We start from the raw sequence: 12,648 nt of genomic DNA on the forward strand, positions 1-12,648 counted from the left end.
GATGAGTGAATGTTAGCATGGGATCATCTACACAAAATGCCTTCTCCATGTCCAGCACAAGACAGGCTCTTTTGGAATCCTGTGCATTATCTCACGTGGATTTACATAGAAATGTGATATTGATACCCTATGTGAGTTACTGATATTATTTTGTAATGGGCCCATCTACAATGGCCAGAAACATGCAGTTCCTTTAAGTACAGTGACCTCCACACTTCAGAAAAAGAAAGAAAATACATTTAATATAGAGTACAGTATAAACTTCGAAGGGAAGCATGTGTCTTACAAATTCTTGTCCGTGGCACTAATAAGATTATGCTGTGATATATCAGTATTTTTAGACTATAATTTGGTTGTAAGCCACTTTTACTGTGCACAGTAAACTGTTCTTGGTTAAAGCCAGCCCAGCTGCAGTGACAGAACATTATGAAAGATGAAATTAGGTAAAGAAGAATTACAGCAGTTACAAAAATAATATGAAAACTTTCTCAATAGAACTTTAGTGTTATGATTTTTTTCCTTGGCAAAGCTACAAAAAAGTCTCTCTCTTGTGGTTTACAAATAATATATTGTGGTTTACAAATAATATATTGTGCTTACTGCTTGACCTCTATATGTTCCACAGAATTTTCACCATCAACTACCAGCACAGTTAAAACGCAAGTGACTTCTCTGTGCTCTCTAAAGTGCTTTGCTTTCTTCCTTAGATAGAAATTTCAGCTCTGACTCTGAATAAGCCCTGTACTGATTGAATATCATATATCCTGGCATGCACCCTGTGTGGATCTTTCCTATAATATTTTTGTCTCTTCTGTCAATTTGCATTCCAAGTTCATTAGATCAGAGATTGCCTTTTTTGATTTTATATTGTATGTGGAACAAATTAACTCCCACTCATCAAAATAGTTCTGGCACAGATAATCTTTGCATAGGGCATATTTCTGGTGATAAAAGAAGGTAGAAAAGAGTAGCTGCAATATAAACCAAAGTGTAGAAACCAGTAACAAGGGGATGAAGTAAGATAGAAACTCTTCTGCAGTACTGTGATGCTTTTTGTCTCTTTTGAAAACACTTGCTACATCTTAAAAAAAAAAATTTTTTTTCAGGTGTGTCTTATAGGTGACTGCATTGGAGGAATTTTGGGCTTTGATGCCATCTGCTGTAATTCTAATACAGCTTACGAGAGTCGGAACAGCAGCAGGAGAGGAAGCATCAGCAGCATCCAGGTGAAGAGAAAAAAATACACAGAGCTGAAACCCCATGGATGCATTCCATGGAGGAAATCAGCTTCATATAAACCAGAGGAAAGTTAAGGATTTGGTAAATTACCATGATAGAATGGGATTCTACCCATGTATCAAACTTCCTCTCATAAGGATGCTGTAGACTGCTATGAGGTCTCCCCTCAGTCCCCTTTTCTCCAGCCTGAACAAGCCATGAAACCTCAACTGTCTCTTATATGGCTTCCCCTCCAGACCCTTCACTGTCTTTATAGCCCTCTTTCAGGCACCTTCTAATAGCTTTTTTATCTTTCTTGTTATTGTGGTGCCCAAAACTGCGCACAGGACTCAAAGTGAGCCACACCAGAGCATAGTAGGACAGTCACCTTCCCTGGGCTGGCTAGCAATGCTGTGCCTGATGCACCTCAAGATGCAATTAGTCCTCCTGGATGCCAGGGCACACTGTTGAGTTGTATTCAACTTGCTATTGACCACAACCTCCAAGGTGCCTTTCTGTGCGGCTGCTCTCCAGCCTCTTGTTGTTCCCCAGCTGGATTGAGATCATATGTATAAATGCAGGCATGTCATATATGCCCTTTTGTATATTGTTATCTGTCTAAATCTTCCCTTTGGTCTGTTAATTTTCTGAAGGATAATCCACTCTTAGCAGAGGACTCCAGTCTGAGTGACAGCAAACACCTGAGCAAAAGCAATATTGAAATCTCGGGAATCCTGGAGGATGAGAAGCAAACGCCACCGCTGCCTCGGAAACAGAGTGACTCATCTACTTATGAGTGTGATACCATAACCCAGCATCATGCCTTCCTGTCCAGGTAACCAGTGCCCGATGACTGAGTCAAAGAAATGGGCTTGCCATTGAAAGGAACCTGTTAGCAGTAGAGCATAGAGGCGTTGTTATTGTTTGTGGTATGTTTCTGGAGGTTTGCTTAAAGTTCTTGTCTCTCCCTCAAAGAAAACTATGGATTTAGTGGGTCTAGTATGAACATACTCACATCTGGAGAGTTTTATATTTGATCTTTATTCAGTTGTGAGGGTTTCGAACGTGCAAAAATGAATGCACAAAGTTCTATTTCTTCAGTACAGCCCACTCAAAACAAGATGGATGAATACTTGATAATTGTAAATTTCTGTTACCTATTTCTTTCTAACAATCCCTCTGACTTCACTTTCAGGACTTTTATTATTCTCTAGTGAGATAATTGCTTTAGGTGCTCCCATTGATCTATAAGCTATTCAGATCAGCTTTAAAGCAACAACAGAAAAAAAGCCCTGCATAAACATTTGGCTTAAATGAGGAGGGAACTGGGGGGAGAAGTTAACTTAGTTTTCCTTTATCCTAAAAAACCTTTGAAATACATGGGATGGGAACATAACCATTCCCTTTGTCTTATTGTTCCTGCTGGTTCTAAGCTATTTGGTTTTTTACTTACCTGAACTATTCAGGCTTTTGTTTCCGCTATCTATCTTCCTATTTCCTTTATTTCATTGTGAGTGATGCAGAGGAACAAGAATTACTCTGTGTTGAAGTTTCAGTTCTGCTCGAGTTGAGTATAGTGCAGACTTACTACTGTGCTTTACTTCAAGTCTGACATTTTTCTCAGTAGCAGGTTAAGGTAATTTTGTAGTCTTGCTGTGATGGAATGTCCTTTGCTTTGTTTTCTTTGACTATTCTGCATTTATTTTGAAACCATCGCATTTTCTGGATATCAATGTGTTGTAGATTGTTTTTCCTCTGAGACAGAATGGTTGTTTTTCTCTTGTCTGCAGCTGAAAACATGAAGATTTGTTTGGTCAGTCACTTTTAAGATCTTTTATAGGAGAAATACAGTGTTATATTTAAAACAGTAAACTTAAATATTCATGGTCCTTGCAAAACTTTACCAAGTATTGTGTAGAATAATTGCAGGGAACTCTTGCATGTTGAAGGCAGTAAATTTACTGAATAGCCACACTGAAAATCATGGCTGCTATACTGCAATATCATTTTACAATTTTAAGGCTTGGATCTAAATGCCATTGCTGGAACTTTCTAAGTATCCTGTTTTGGTACTGTTCTTTCTTTCTGAATGCCCTCTTTATTATTTTTGATTCAATATTTTATTTGTTCAGCATCCACTCAAGTGTGTTGAAAGATGGTGCAGAACTTCCTCCTGTGGATTCCAGTTTCTCAGAAGTAAATCTGGGCCGATTTGAATTTGAGGTGTCTGATTTCTTCCTTTTTGGATCACCGCTTGGTTTGGTGCTGGCCATGAGGAGCACAGTTCTGCCTGGTCTGGATGGTAAGTTCTTGGGGTTAAAATACAAGATGCATAAAGACCTTTGTAAACAAAGAGGCTCACACAGAAAGGAGGAGAACAAAGGAGTCTAGTTGAAGTCAGGGAGTGAGGTAAGTGTCTTCCTTTGAGAGATGGTAATGTTAATGTAGGTAGGTACTGAGGTGATGAGGATTGCTCTAGGGATGTCACTGCTCACTTAAAAAAGTGTGTCGTAAGTTCTGCTGTTAGTTATGTACCCAGTGTCATACATCATGAAGCTCACACTTCACCAAGGATGAGTCCTTGAAAACAATACCAAAAATAACATCTCTTCTTGGTTCAGCATTACCTCTTGTTCATGTCTGGCTTCGCGGGTAGGTTTGGCGCTCGGGTGTGTTGCTTGTGAGCCATTCTTCCTCTCTAGTAACAGAGCCTACTGATCAGACACAGAGAGGATTTTTTAAATTTTATTTCTAAAGCATCTGAATTTTTTAAGTTTTTCAGTTAAAAGATTACTTTTCGCTATTCAGCACATGCTTTGTCTCTTTGCATGGTATGAGCTTTGGATAGCGCAGCATCTTTATAGGAAATGATGCATTCATTTATTAACAAGTGAGGGAGAAAATCTGTTGCAATAATGAGAAGAGACAACAACTCAGAGCTCCAAGGGTTTTTTTTTCCTAGCCAGTCCTTTCCACAGTGTCTGCTCTGTTACCCTCCGGGCACTTTGAAAGGAAAATTTCATGTTAATTACTAGTATTTTAAACTATTTTCTTCAAATTAGCTCTCACTTCCATCCTTTCTCGAATATCCTGCAAAGGAGTATGCTTTGAAAGCAGCTCAACTGATGGGCATTTCAAACACATTCTGAGGTGAGCAGTGTCTACTTGAAGCATAATTAGTCTTTAGAGGTGCATATGATAAAAGAATCCCATTTTAAAGTGATAATTGTGACACAGTTGAGAGGAAAACAGACAAATTTAAATCTATGATGCAGACAGTTGGAAATTAGTTGAGAAGAGTAAGGTGCCCTCTTTACTGAAATGAATGGTAGAAAGCTACCTGAAAATGTGACAAGTAAAATTCAGATGTATTTATTTGTTTTGTTAGAATTAGTTTTTATAATATAAGGGAGGGTTCTGCTGTCCCCTAGGTTTAAGTCCTCGGGGACTTAACAAAAGCCCATCCAGACTGTTTTGCTGGTATATATTTGAAGTGCTGAGCATCACAGCTGTAATGCTCAATAATGTATTTACAAAATTTTAAAATTCTTTTTCATTTCTCACTTCCTTCTGTTTCTCTTCTGCTGCTCTTCACATTTCATATGTGCCTGCATTTCAGATTGTGATGTCTCTTTAAACTCCTGTGCAGTGAACTGTTCTTTACATATGAAAAAAGAAACAATTCAATTTGGCCAGCTGTGTGCTAATCTGGAGTTTGCAGAAGACCGTATTAACTGTGTTTCTGCACAGACTCTTTGAAATTTGTAAAGCAGCAATACTGGCCTCTTTTTCTCTGTCTTGTTCTCATCCAAGTATGCCAGGTCCGACCAGCCTGCAGCCAAGTTTACAGCTTCTTTCACTCTGCTGACCCCTCTGCCTGCAGACTTGAACCATTGTTGGAGAAAAGATTCCATCTTCTTCCTCCATTCAGTGTCCCACGGTACCAGAGATACCCACTAGGGGATGGAAGATCTCACCAGTTAGGTATAGTGCCTATTTTCATAGCTCTCATTGCCTGTTGTTCTGTTAAGTGTTCTCTCCTTATACAGCTCAAGAGAATTTGAAATAGTGATGTGCCGGCATGCTAAAAACAAACTCTGGGACTGAGTAGCACAGACATACTTAGCAAGTGTGGAACCAAAGAAGATTACTAAGAAAAATTTTTCTTATGCATGAGGTTTGTGATACTAGTTGTGTTAAAGAGGAGTTTGAAGGCGATACCACTGTTCTAGTTGAAGTATCACTTGGAAAATTCCATATCCTTGACTATCATTTTAAACAATTTATTTTTACAATTAGTTGGCCTTTGCCTAGATCTTCATATGTTGTTTCTTTTGGTCACTTATGGTTGGTTTGTTGTAGATATCTACTAGGACAAATCAGACCACTGAGCAGTCTTCATTGCACTTCTCCAGGGTGGATTACTAAGCAATAGTTATGTTGGTAATAAAGATTTGAATCCAGGAAAAGAAAACCAAAGAGAAATGCATTGATTTCTGGGGAAGAAAGAGGAAGGGGTGGATGAGCAAGGTGCTAGTAGAAGGAATTGTGCTTTTTTGACTTAATAGAAAATAAGTTAAAATCATATAGGCATGAAGTATCTTTGACTTGTCATGTTATGCAAAAAAGGACATTTTGCTCATGCCAGAAAGAGGACCAGGGAAGTATCACAGACTCCCAGGACTATGGAGTTCTTCTCAGAAAATCACTTTAAAATGAGTAGGGTTGAGTGTGAACTAAAATAGCATCCCAGCATCATTACCCAGTTTGGAAGATCCTGGCCAAAAGCACCCAGCTGCCATTGCACGTTCATGGCAGTAGGGTGTGTGCTTTCTCCATGTAGTCATGCTGTGTCGTGCTATTCACACTCTGAAGGAGGAAGTTTCATCCACGGGCATTAAATAAGATATTATTCAGGAAAATGTTCATTAGCCCTGCATTTAAAAATAAATGAATAAATAAGGAAATAAGATATACACAGATGCACTCGTTTCAAAACCATGGTGTGCATCCTTTTTTTTATTGTTATTTTCACTTTTGTAACCTGCAGGTGATGCTCTCCACAATCACAGTGGTCTGTTCCTTGAGAATAGCTCTTTGAACATACCTTTGTCTCAGGAGAGTCCTGGATCTCCAAATACATCTGATCAACCACAAGGGAAAACAAGAAAGTTAAGCTTGGCCAGCACGAACAGTGAAAACTCTGGGTCTACTGAAAGCTTGCCATCAGCATGCCTCACCAACAGTGAGTGAAGCTTTGTGCCCTGTGCTATTGGATATGGCAACAGCCTTTCCCTTTGCATTGTTTCCATGAAAAAGTTGATTATGAAAAGAAAATATATCTGCTTGGAATTTGGGGAGAATGAGAATAGCCCAAGTTTCTGCAATTTTACATAACACAAGTTATCTGTCTTTTCTGTTCGTAATTAGATAGATAAAGTAATAGAAAAGAAATCAGTTTTATATTATGGTGTTACTCATAAGTAGCCACAGGAGTTTCATAGTAACAGGGGTTTATGATCATGTTCCAGGCATGAAGCAGCATAGGTAGATAAGATTTGTTACTCATAATTAGAAGTGCTATAAATCAGTTTATTGTCCTGCTATGGACTATAGTCATATGTGTGTGTATATATGTATGTATGTATGTATGTATCTCTCTCTCAATATTTGCTTCACTGTTCGGGAGGCATTTGCAATTCTTACCCTATAACATGATTATAAAAGTAATAATCTTTCACTGTACATTTTCCATGGACTAGAAAGCAGTGGGGATCATGCAGAGGTGATTTCTGCTTTCCAAAACTTGGACCCAGAAGAACTTTTTAGATGTTAGGCAGTTAAGTGATGATGCAGTCAGTAAAAACTGTACTTTTGTGAATGATAGATAGCTTTAACAGGCTGAAGATGTCAAGACTAAGAAAGCAGAAGACCTAATTCCCTTATCTAACTTAAAATGAAGACAGCAAGAAATTTATTGATATCAAAATGTTATGCTATTTTGTTTCATTTTTTGTAGTTACTGCAAAGTGGTGGGGAACAAAACGAATAGATTATGCCTTGTATTGTCCAGATGTGCTGACAGCCTTTCCAACGGTGGCCCTGCCACATCTCTTTCATGCCAGCTACTGGGAATCAACAGATGTTGTGGCCTTCATCTTAAGACAGGTAGCTGATCTTTTTTTTTTTTTCTCTCTGCAACAGATAACCTTGTACTTGTTAATTGCATTTTCCAAGGGTCAGTCTTTAAATCTTTCAGTCAGTTAGGTGGCTAAGTGTGGATGCATCACATACAAGTGCATTTAGGAGTGACAGATTTGTATTTATTGGAGAGGTAAAGGGGACAGTGAGCCCACCATTAGCACTGCTGACTTTGTGACCAGTAATATTGCACCTTTATGCATATCTCACCCCTCCTGTGCCCCAGATCAGTTTAACTCTGTATTATATATTAATTTTGTCCTGGTTTTGAAGGAATAGGCTATCTCCAGCCTTACATAATTATATATCTTCCTATTAAGTATCAAATTACTAGCATATATCTGATAGTGAACCAGTTTGAAAGTACTGCTTCCATAAGTCGAGTCTCTCCTTTACAGGATGCTTTCCTAGCCTTGTAAGCGCATTACAGCTTTTAGAATTTAATAAGCCTTTCAAGCATTTGGAACATATCTCTAAAGCTGTATGTGAGCTTACGCTCTACATAAAGGACTAGTTAGTTCCAGTACAGTCTGGACCTTCTACCTTGTTGGGGGTTAAGAATAAGACTACTGGCTCCTGAATGCCCTGTGGCTGCATATATTGCCTGCACATTACCTCTAGTGAATAGAATTTATGCCAATTTGTTAAAAACCATGCTTACTTCTCAACACTGCTGTAATTTGTCGCAAACCAGCTGCTTTGCTGACTGTGATTGCAGCATGATTTTACTCAAGGGACTTCATATAAGACATCTTTTACAAGAGATCTAGATCACTCTCTTAGCAAGGGTACTGAGATTGTAAAACTTCAGCACAGAAAACCAGCTGTTCAACTTGAAAAATTTGCTAATCTATTTCTCATTCAAAATAGCTACTTGTGATTGCAGGTACAACCCACAGATTTCAGTGAGACAGGGGTTCTGGTTTCAGTTGAAATGTGGCATAACTCACACCCAGATTCTGAATTCTGTAGGTTGTGTCCTGAAATCTGAGTTGGACATGAAAGTTTCTTGGTAAATGTATGATGTTTAGGTTGTAAGAATGTGTATGACATAATAAGGTTCTGCAAGTACAGTTGGACTTCAGTGGGTCCTTGTGGGTCCCTACCTGTCAGCTACTGAAGTAGTAATACCCAAAAGGGATAAGAAGCATTTTCTCTGAGTAGATGTGTAGAAAATCGATATAGATGAGGTCAGGAGTCTGATGTCTACCACATAAAGGACATTAAAAAATGCTTCTGTGGTTTTATGCTGCTTTACTGACTTTGCAGACCATAATCAAGACAATATGACATGTCACTTAATACCATACTAATGTTTTCACTGTTTCTCTGGAGGAATGTGCAGGCTCTGCTGTGAATGAAAAAGCTGTTCAATAAATATTTGAAATTAAATGTTGGCCAGCAGAGTGAAAGCAATTTCTTTGTCTGTGCAGATTTTGTGAATATATGGCTTTACCACTCTACTTCCATTGTGCTTTTGGCTCTGCAGTGTCACTCAACTGGGGCAGCAGTGTAATTTCTCTTTCTTTGCCAAGTACCAGGACTCCTCAGGCCACAAGCTGTTTATTAAAATATTAATATAATTTCAGGTGATGAGGTATGAAAATGTAAATTTCAAGGAAAATGACAACCTGGATCCAGAAACACTAAGTCCATCCAATCCACGAGAAAAATGGCTACGCAAAAGGACACATGTCAAATTGAGGGTAAGTTTAACACTGAATATATATGGCAGCTATGGAAGATGGGTTTGGCAGAAATTTAAATGGAGTTTGATCTCCCCAAGTAAGAGTTTGCATAACTGAATATCACTAAAGAGCTGAAAACTGATAACTTAATCCAGAGGCAGGCAGATCAATGGTTAGGGAATATGAGCAATTTCATCTTGGTTTATCACTTCATGTTGGGAGAAAGTATTTCTTTCTTTCTTTAATATTTATTCTTTAATTCATATATTTCTTTCTTTAAATAACAGATAGGCCCTAAGTTTCCATTATGCAAAGAGCTTTCTTCTATGCTAGACAAATCCATAAGCCAAGCAAAAATATTTGCTACTTTCTTCAGGTGCTAAGTCAATTAATAATGTCAGTTAAAATGCACATAATGATGTTTTATGTGCCCTGCGCATAATGATGTGGCTCTGTGGCCCCACTTGAAGTGAAAAAGAATTGGCTTTCCCTCAAATGTTCTCTGTTATTTGATCATTTTGAGTACTCTCTCTAGAAAGTCTATTCAGGAACCCACCATAAGTGGAAAGCAGGCTCCAGCTGAAATGGGAATGCAGTGCACTTCGTGTACCTCAGACATACTGCCCAGGACTGTGTTTCTGTGTCACTGTTCATAACAAAATAGAGACAGCAGCCTTGTGACAAAAATGAACCATACCCTTCTCATCTTCTGCTCTTATTTCAGAATGTGACTGCTAATCACCGAGCCAATGATGTCATTGCAGCAGAAGATGGTCCTCAGGTACTGGTTGGGCGCTTTATGTATGGACCTCTGGACATGGTGGCTTTAACAGGTGAAAAGGTGAAGTCTGAGTAATCCATTTTCTTAGTTTTACTTGAAACAGTTGTTGAATGTAGCACACATGTACAGTGTCAGAGAAAGCCTTACGGTGAGGGGAAATGTCACTAACCCCCTACTACATAGGCAGAAATATGCTATAAAGTGGACTTTCCTGATGGGCTGACCTGTTTCTGAGCTCTCATCTCTCTTACCTGATTATGGGTATCTCCTTTGGTTTGTTGGTGCGTGTGCTGTGCAGTGGTTTCTGAATCTGCCATCCAGCTGTACCACCTTCTGGAGACAATTAACTTTCCGAGGAAGAAGGAAAAGGAATTTTATAGTAGTTGACAAAGCACTAAAAGAAAACCATGTATCCAGGTAAAACAACTAGATAAAAAAATAGGCATTCTAGAAGCTAGGTGGCTGCTGTATCTTACACATGGGCAAGTAAAGATTAGTTTTAGAAATTAGTAGTAATGTGACACAATTGAAACAATCATTCCTAAAGCTGCCTGCAGAAGCCAGGCTTACAGCTAATAAAGCCAAGCATCAAGTGAACACATTTTTTCATATTCACTGAGATTGTAGGAGTTTCTGAGCAAACTAAGAGAGCAATGCTGCTGAGCTGAGGGCAAAACTGAAGCATGTAGACTTCACTTGGCTTGTTTCAGGTCTAGCAAAGTATTTTAAATAGTTTATGTTAATTTTGATTAAATATTTCAGTTGAAGAAAGCCATACTGATTAAATCTTTTGATAATTTGAACTGTTTTGGTTGTAGGCGAGATTATGATTTGAGAAAGATTTTGTCTCAAGAACCAGATGCAGGAGGTTTTTTTGTAGGTTTAGTGTGCGAAAAGGTAATATAGCTATGCAAGATAAATTTGTCTTTTTCCTAGTTTAGGGCTCTTCCCAAATTTCTGACCTCTGTGTTTGACATGTGCAGTGCTAAGATCAGGGCTTTAAATTATGAAGACAATAAACTCTTGTATGTTAGAAAGCATTTGCTTCTTGGGAGGACTCTCTTTTGAAGTTCTTACTGAAGTTCCTTCAAATTTCCTTGAAAGCTTTTACTACCAGACATGGTTTGAGATACTAATATTATCTCGGCTTGGCAGGCCTTGCGCATAGGGGGTGTTTTGTTGACTGTCACACTGGATTACTGTTTCATTGGTTTTGCAGGTGGATATCTTCATAATGACTGAGCCATCTTCGGGTAGGTGGGTGTATTTTGACACAGAGATATCCAACAGCAGTGGACGAATATCCTACAATATACCTGAACAGAAGAGACTGAGAGTTGGTGTGTATCCCATCAAAATGGTGGTCAGGTAATAACTCCAAGCTGGAACTAAAGCTGTGATGGGTTGTGGTGATCAGGAAGGAACTTCAAAACTGAGTAAAAACGTAACTTGAATCCCTGGTTGGGAGATTAAATCAATGAGGAGAATTTAGCTGAAATAGAATGTGTTGTTATCCACCAGTTAACGAAGTCCAAAGGCAGCTTACAATCCCATGTAGTGCAACTTGAGAAGGAGAAAATGTTTTACCTCAGTTAAATAAAAAAGGCAATCAATTCAAGAAAATTGTTACTGAAACACGAATAAAATTATATTCAAAAATGAAGATATAGAATGCAGGAGTAAGTTTCAAAGAGGAACAAAATAAATTGTCCACTTTTCATTAGGCTGTGAGCACATATTTGTAGGAATCTTCATCACCAGATATGAACGTGGTCTTTAGATTACAGATTTCTGGGAACACCCCAGCTCTTCTGGGATGAGAAGAGCTTTGGATTTTCTTGTCATTTATCCATTTTTTAACATCCAATTCTCTTGGGGAAAATACATCATAAGAAAATGGTTTTTCACATGTGTTTCCATGACAAGAGTGATGTATGCCTGCATTGTTTTTTGGTTGGTTGATTGGTTTTGTTTGTTTGTTTGCTTGCTGCCTTTGTTTTTTTGTTTTTTACTTTTCTCAACTGGCATTCCCATTGCAAGGGGGGATATTTGCAAGAATAGAGGGTGGCTAATGTCCATATTACAAATTGTTAAGCTTATGGGGAAAGTTTGAGTAGTAATTAGAGTACTTCAAGGTGTTTTGCGTGGCTTTTTTTCTCATTCTTTTGGTTATTTGTACGCATGTGATTTCTTATTAAGATCAGCTTCCAAATTTCTCTTTGAAAAACTATTTCCTAAAAGTGTAAGTTTTGATTGTCCCACATAAGACTGAAATCAGAAGCCATATTTGACAGTGATTTTTAAAGCTGTAGGTGTAGAAAGATCTAATTTCAAATCTTAACTAGAACATGCAGAAAATACATTCTGACATTTTGCTTTTTAAATTAATTTATTGCTTTGACTCTGCAGAGGGGACCAGAGCAGTGCAGCAAGTTACCTGACTGTACTGCCCCGAGGAATGGAATGTGTTGTGTTCAGCATTGATGGCTCCTTTGCAGCAAGTGTTTCAATTATGGGAAGTGACCCCAAAGTCCGAGCAGGGGCCGTTGATGTTGTCAGGTAAATGAGGTTTGAACACTTCAAATCTCTGACTTTCTGCTTGAACACAGTAAAAAGGAAAAGGGTTGTTATACTAAACAGACAGCAATTTTCTAAGACCCAAGATTCTCTGCAGATACATTTCTGTATTTTTTTGCACAGCATATCTGCCTGAATTTCAGGGAGATATTAGAATGCTGTGGATTACGTTGAAATTTGTAG

General features: G+C 38.3%; 1 protein-coding gene across 3 annotated transcripts in view; it reads left to right on the forward strand.

Moving 5' to 3' along the window:
* PITPNM3 (PITPNM family member 3) overlaps positions 1–12,648 on the forward strand; it is a 38,121-nt gene that overhangs the window by 17,819 nt on the left and 7,654 nt on the right. For all 3 annotated transcript variants that reach the window (XM_030962456.1, XM_030962457.1, XM_030962458.1), the window contains 10 exons: positions 1,107–1,226; positions 1,872–2,053; positions 3,351–3,520; positions 5,032–5,202; positions 6,269–6,463; positions 7,238–7,386; positions 9,009–9,125; positions 9,832–9,948; positions 11,108–11,256; positions 12,298–12,447. In XM_030962456.1, the coding sequence (XP_030818316.1) occupies positions 1,107–1,226; positions 1,872–2,053; positions 3,351–3,520; positions 5,032–5,202; positions 6,269–6,463; positions 7,238–7,386; positions 9,009–9,125; positions 9,832–9,948; positions 11,108–11,256; positions 12,298–12,447 (1,520 nt within the window). The remainder of the gene's footprint in view (positions 1–1,106; positions 1,227–1,871; positions 2,054–3,350; positions 3,521–5,031; positions 5,203–6,268; positions 6,464–7,237; positions 7,387–9,008; positions 9,126–9,831; positions 9,949–11,107; positions 11,257–12,297; positions 12,448–12,648) is intronic.

The sequence above is a fragment of the Camarhynchus parvulus genome, chromosome 19 (assembly GCF_901933205.1).
Source record: "Camarhynchus parvulus chromosome 19, STF_HiC, whole genome shotgun sequence".
Classification (NCBI taxonomy): Eukaryota; Metazoa; Chordata; class Aves; order Passeriformes; family Thraupidae; genus Camarhynchus; species Camarhynchus parvulus.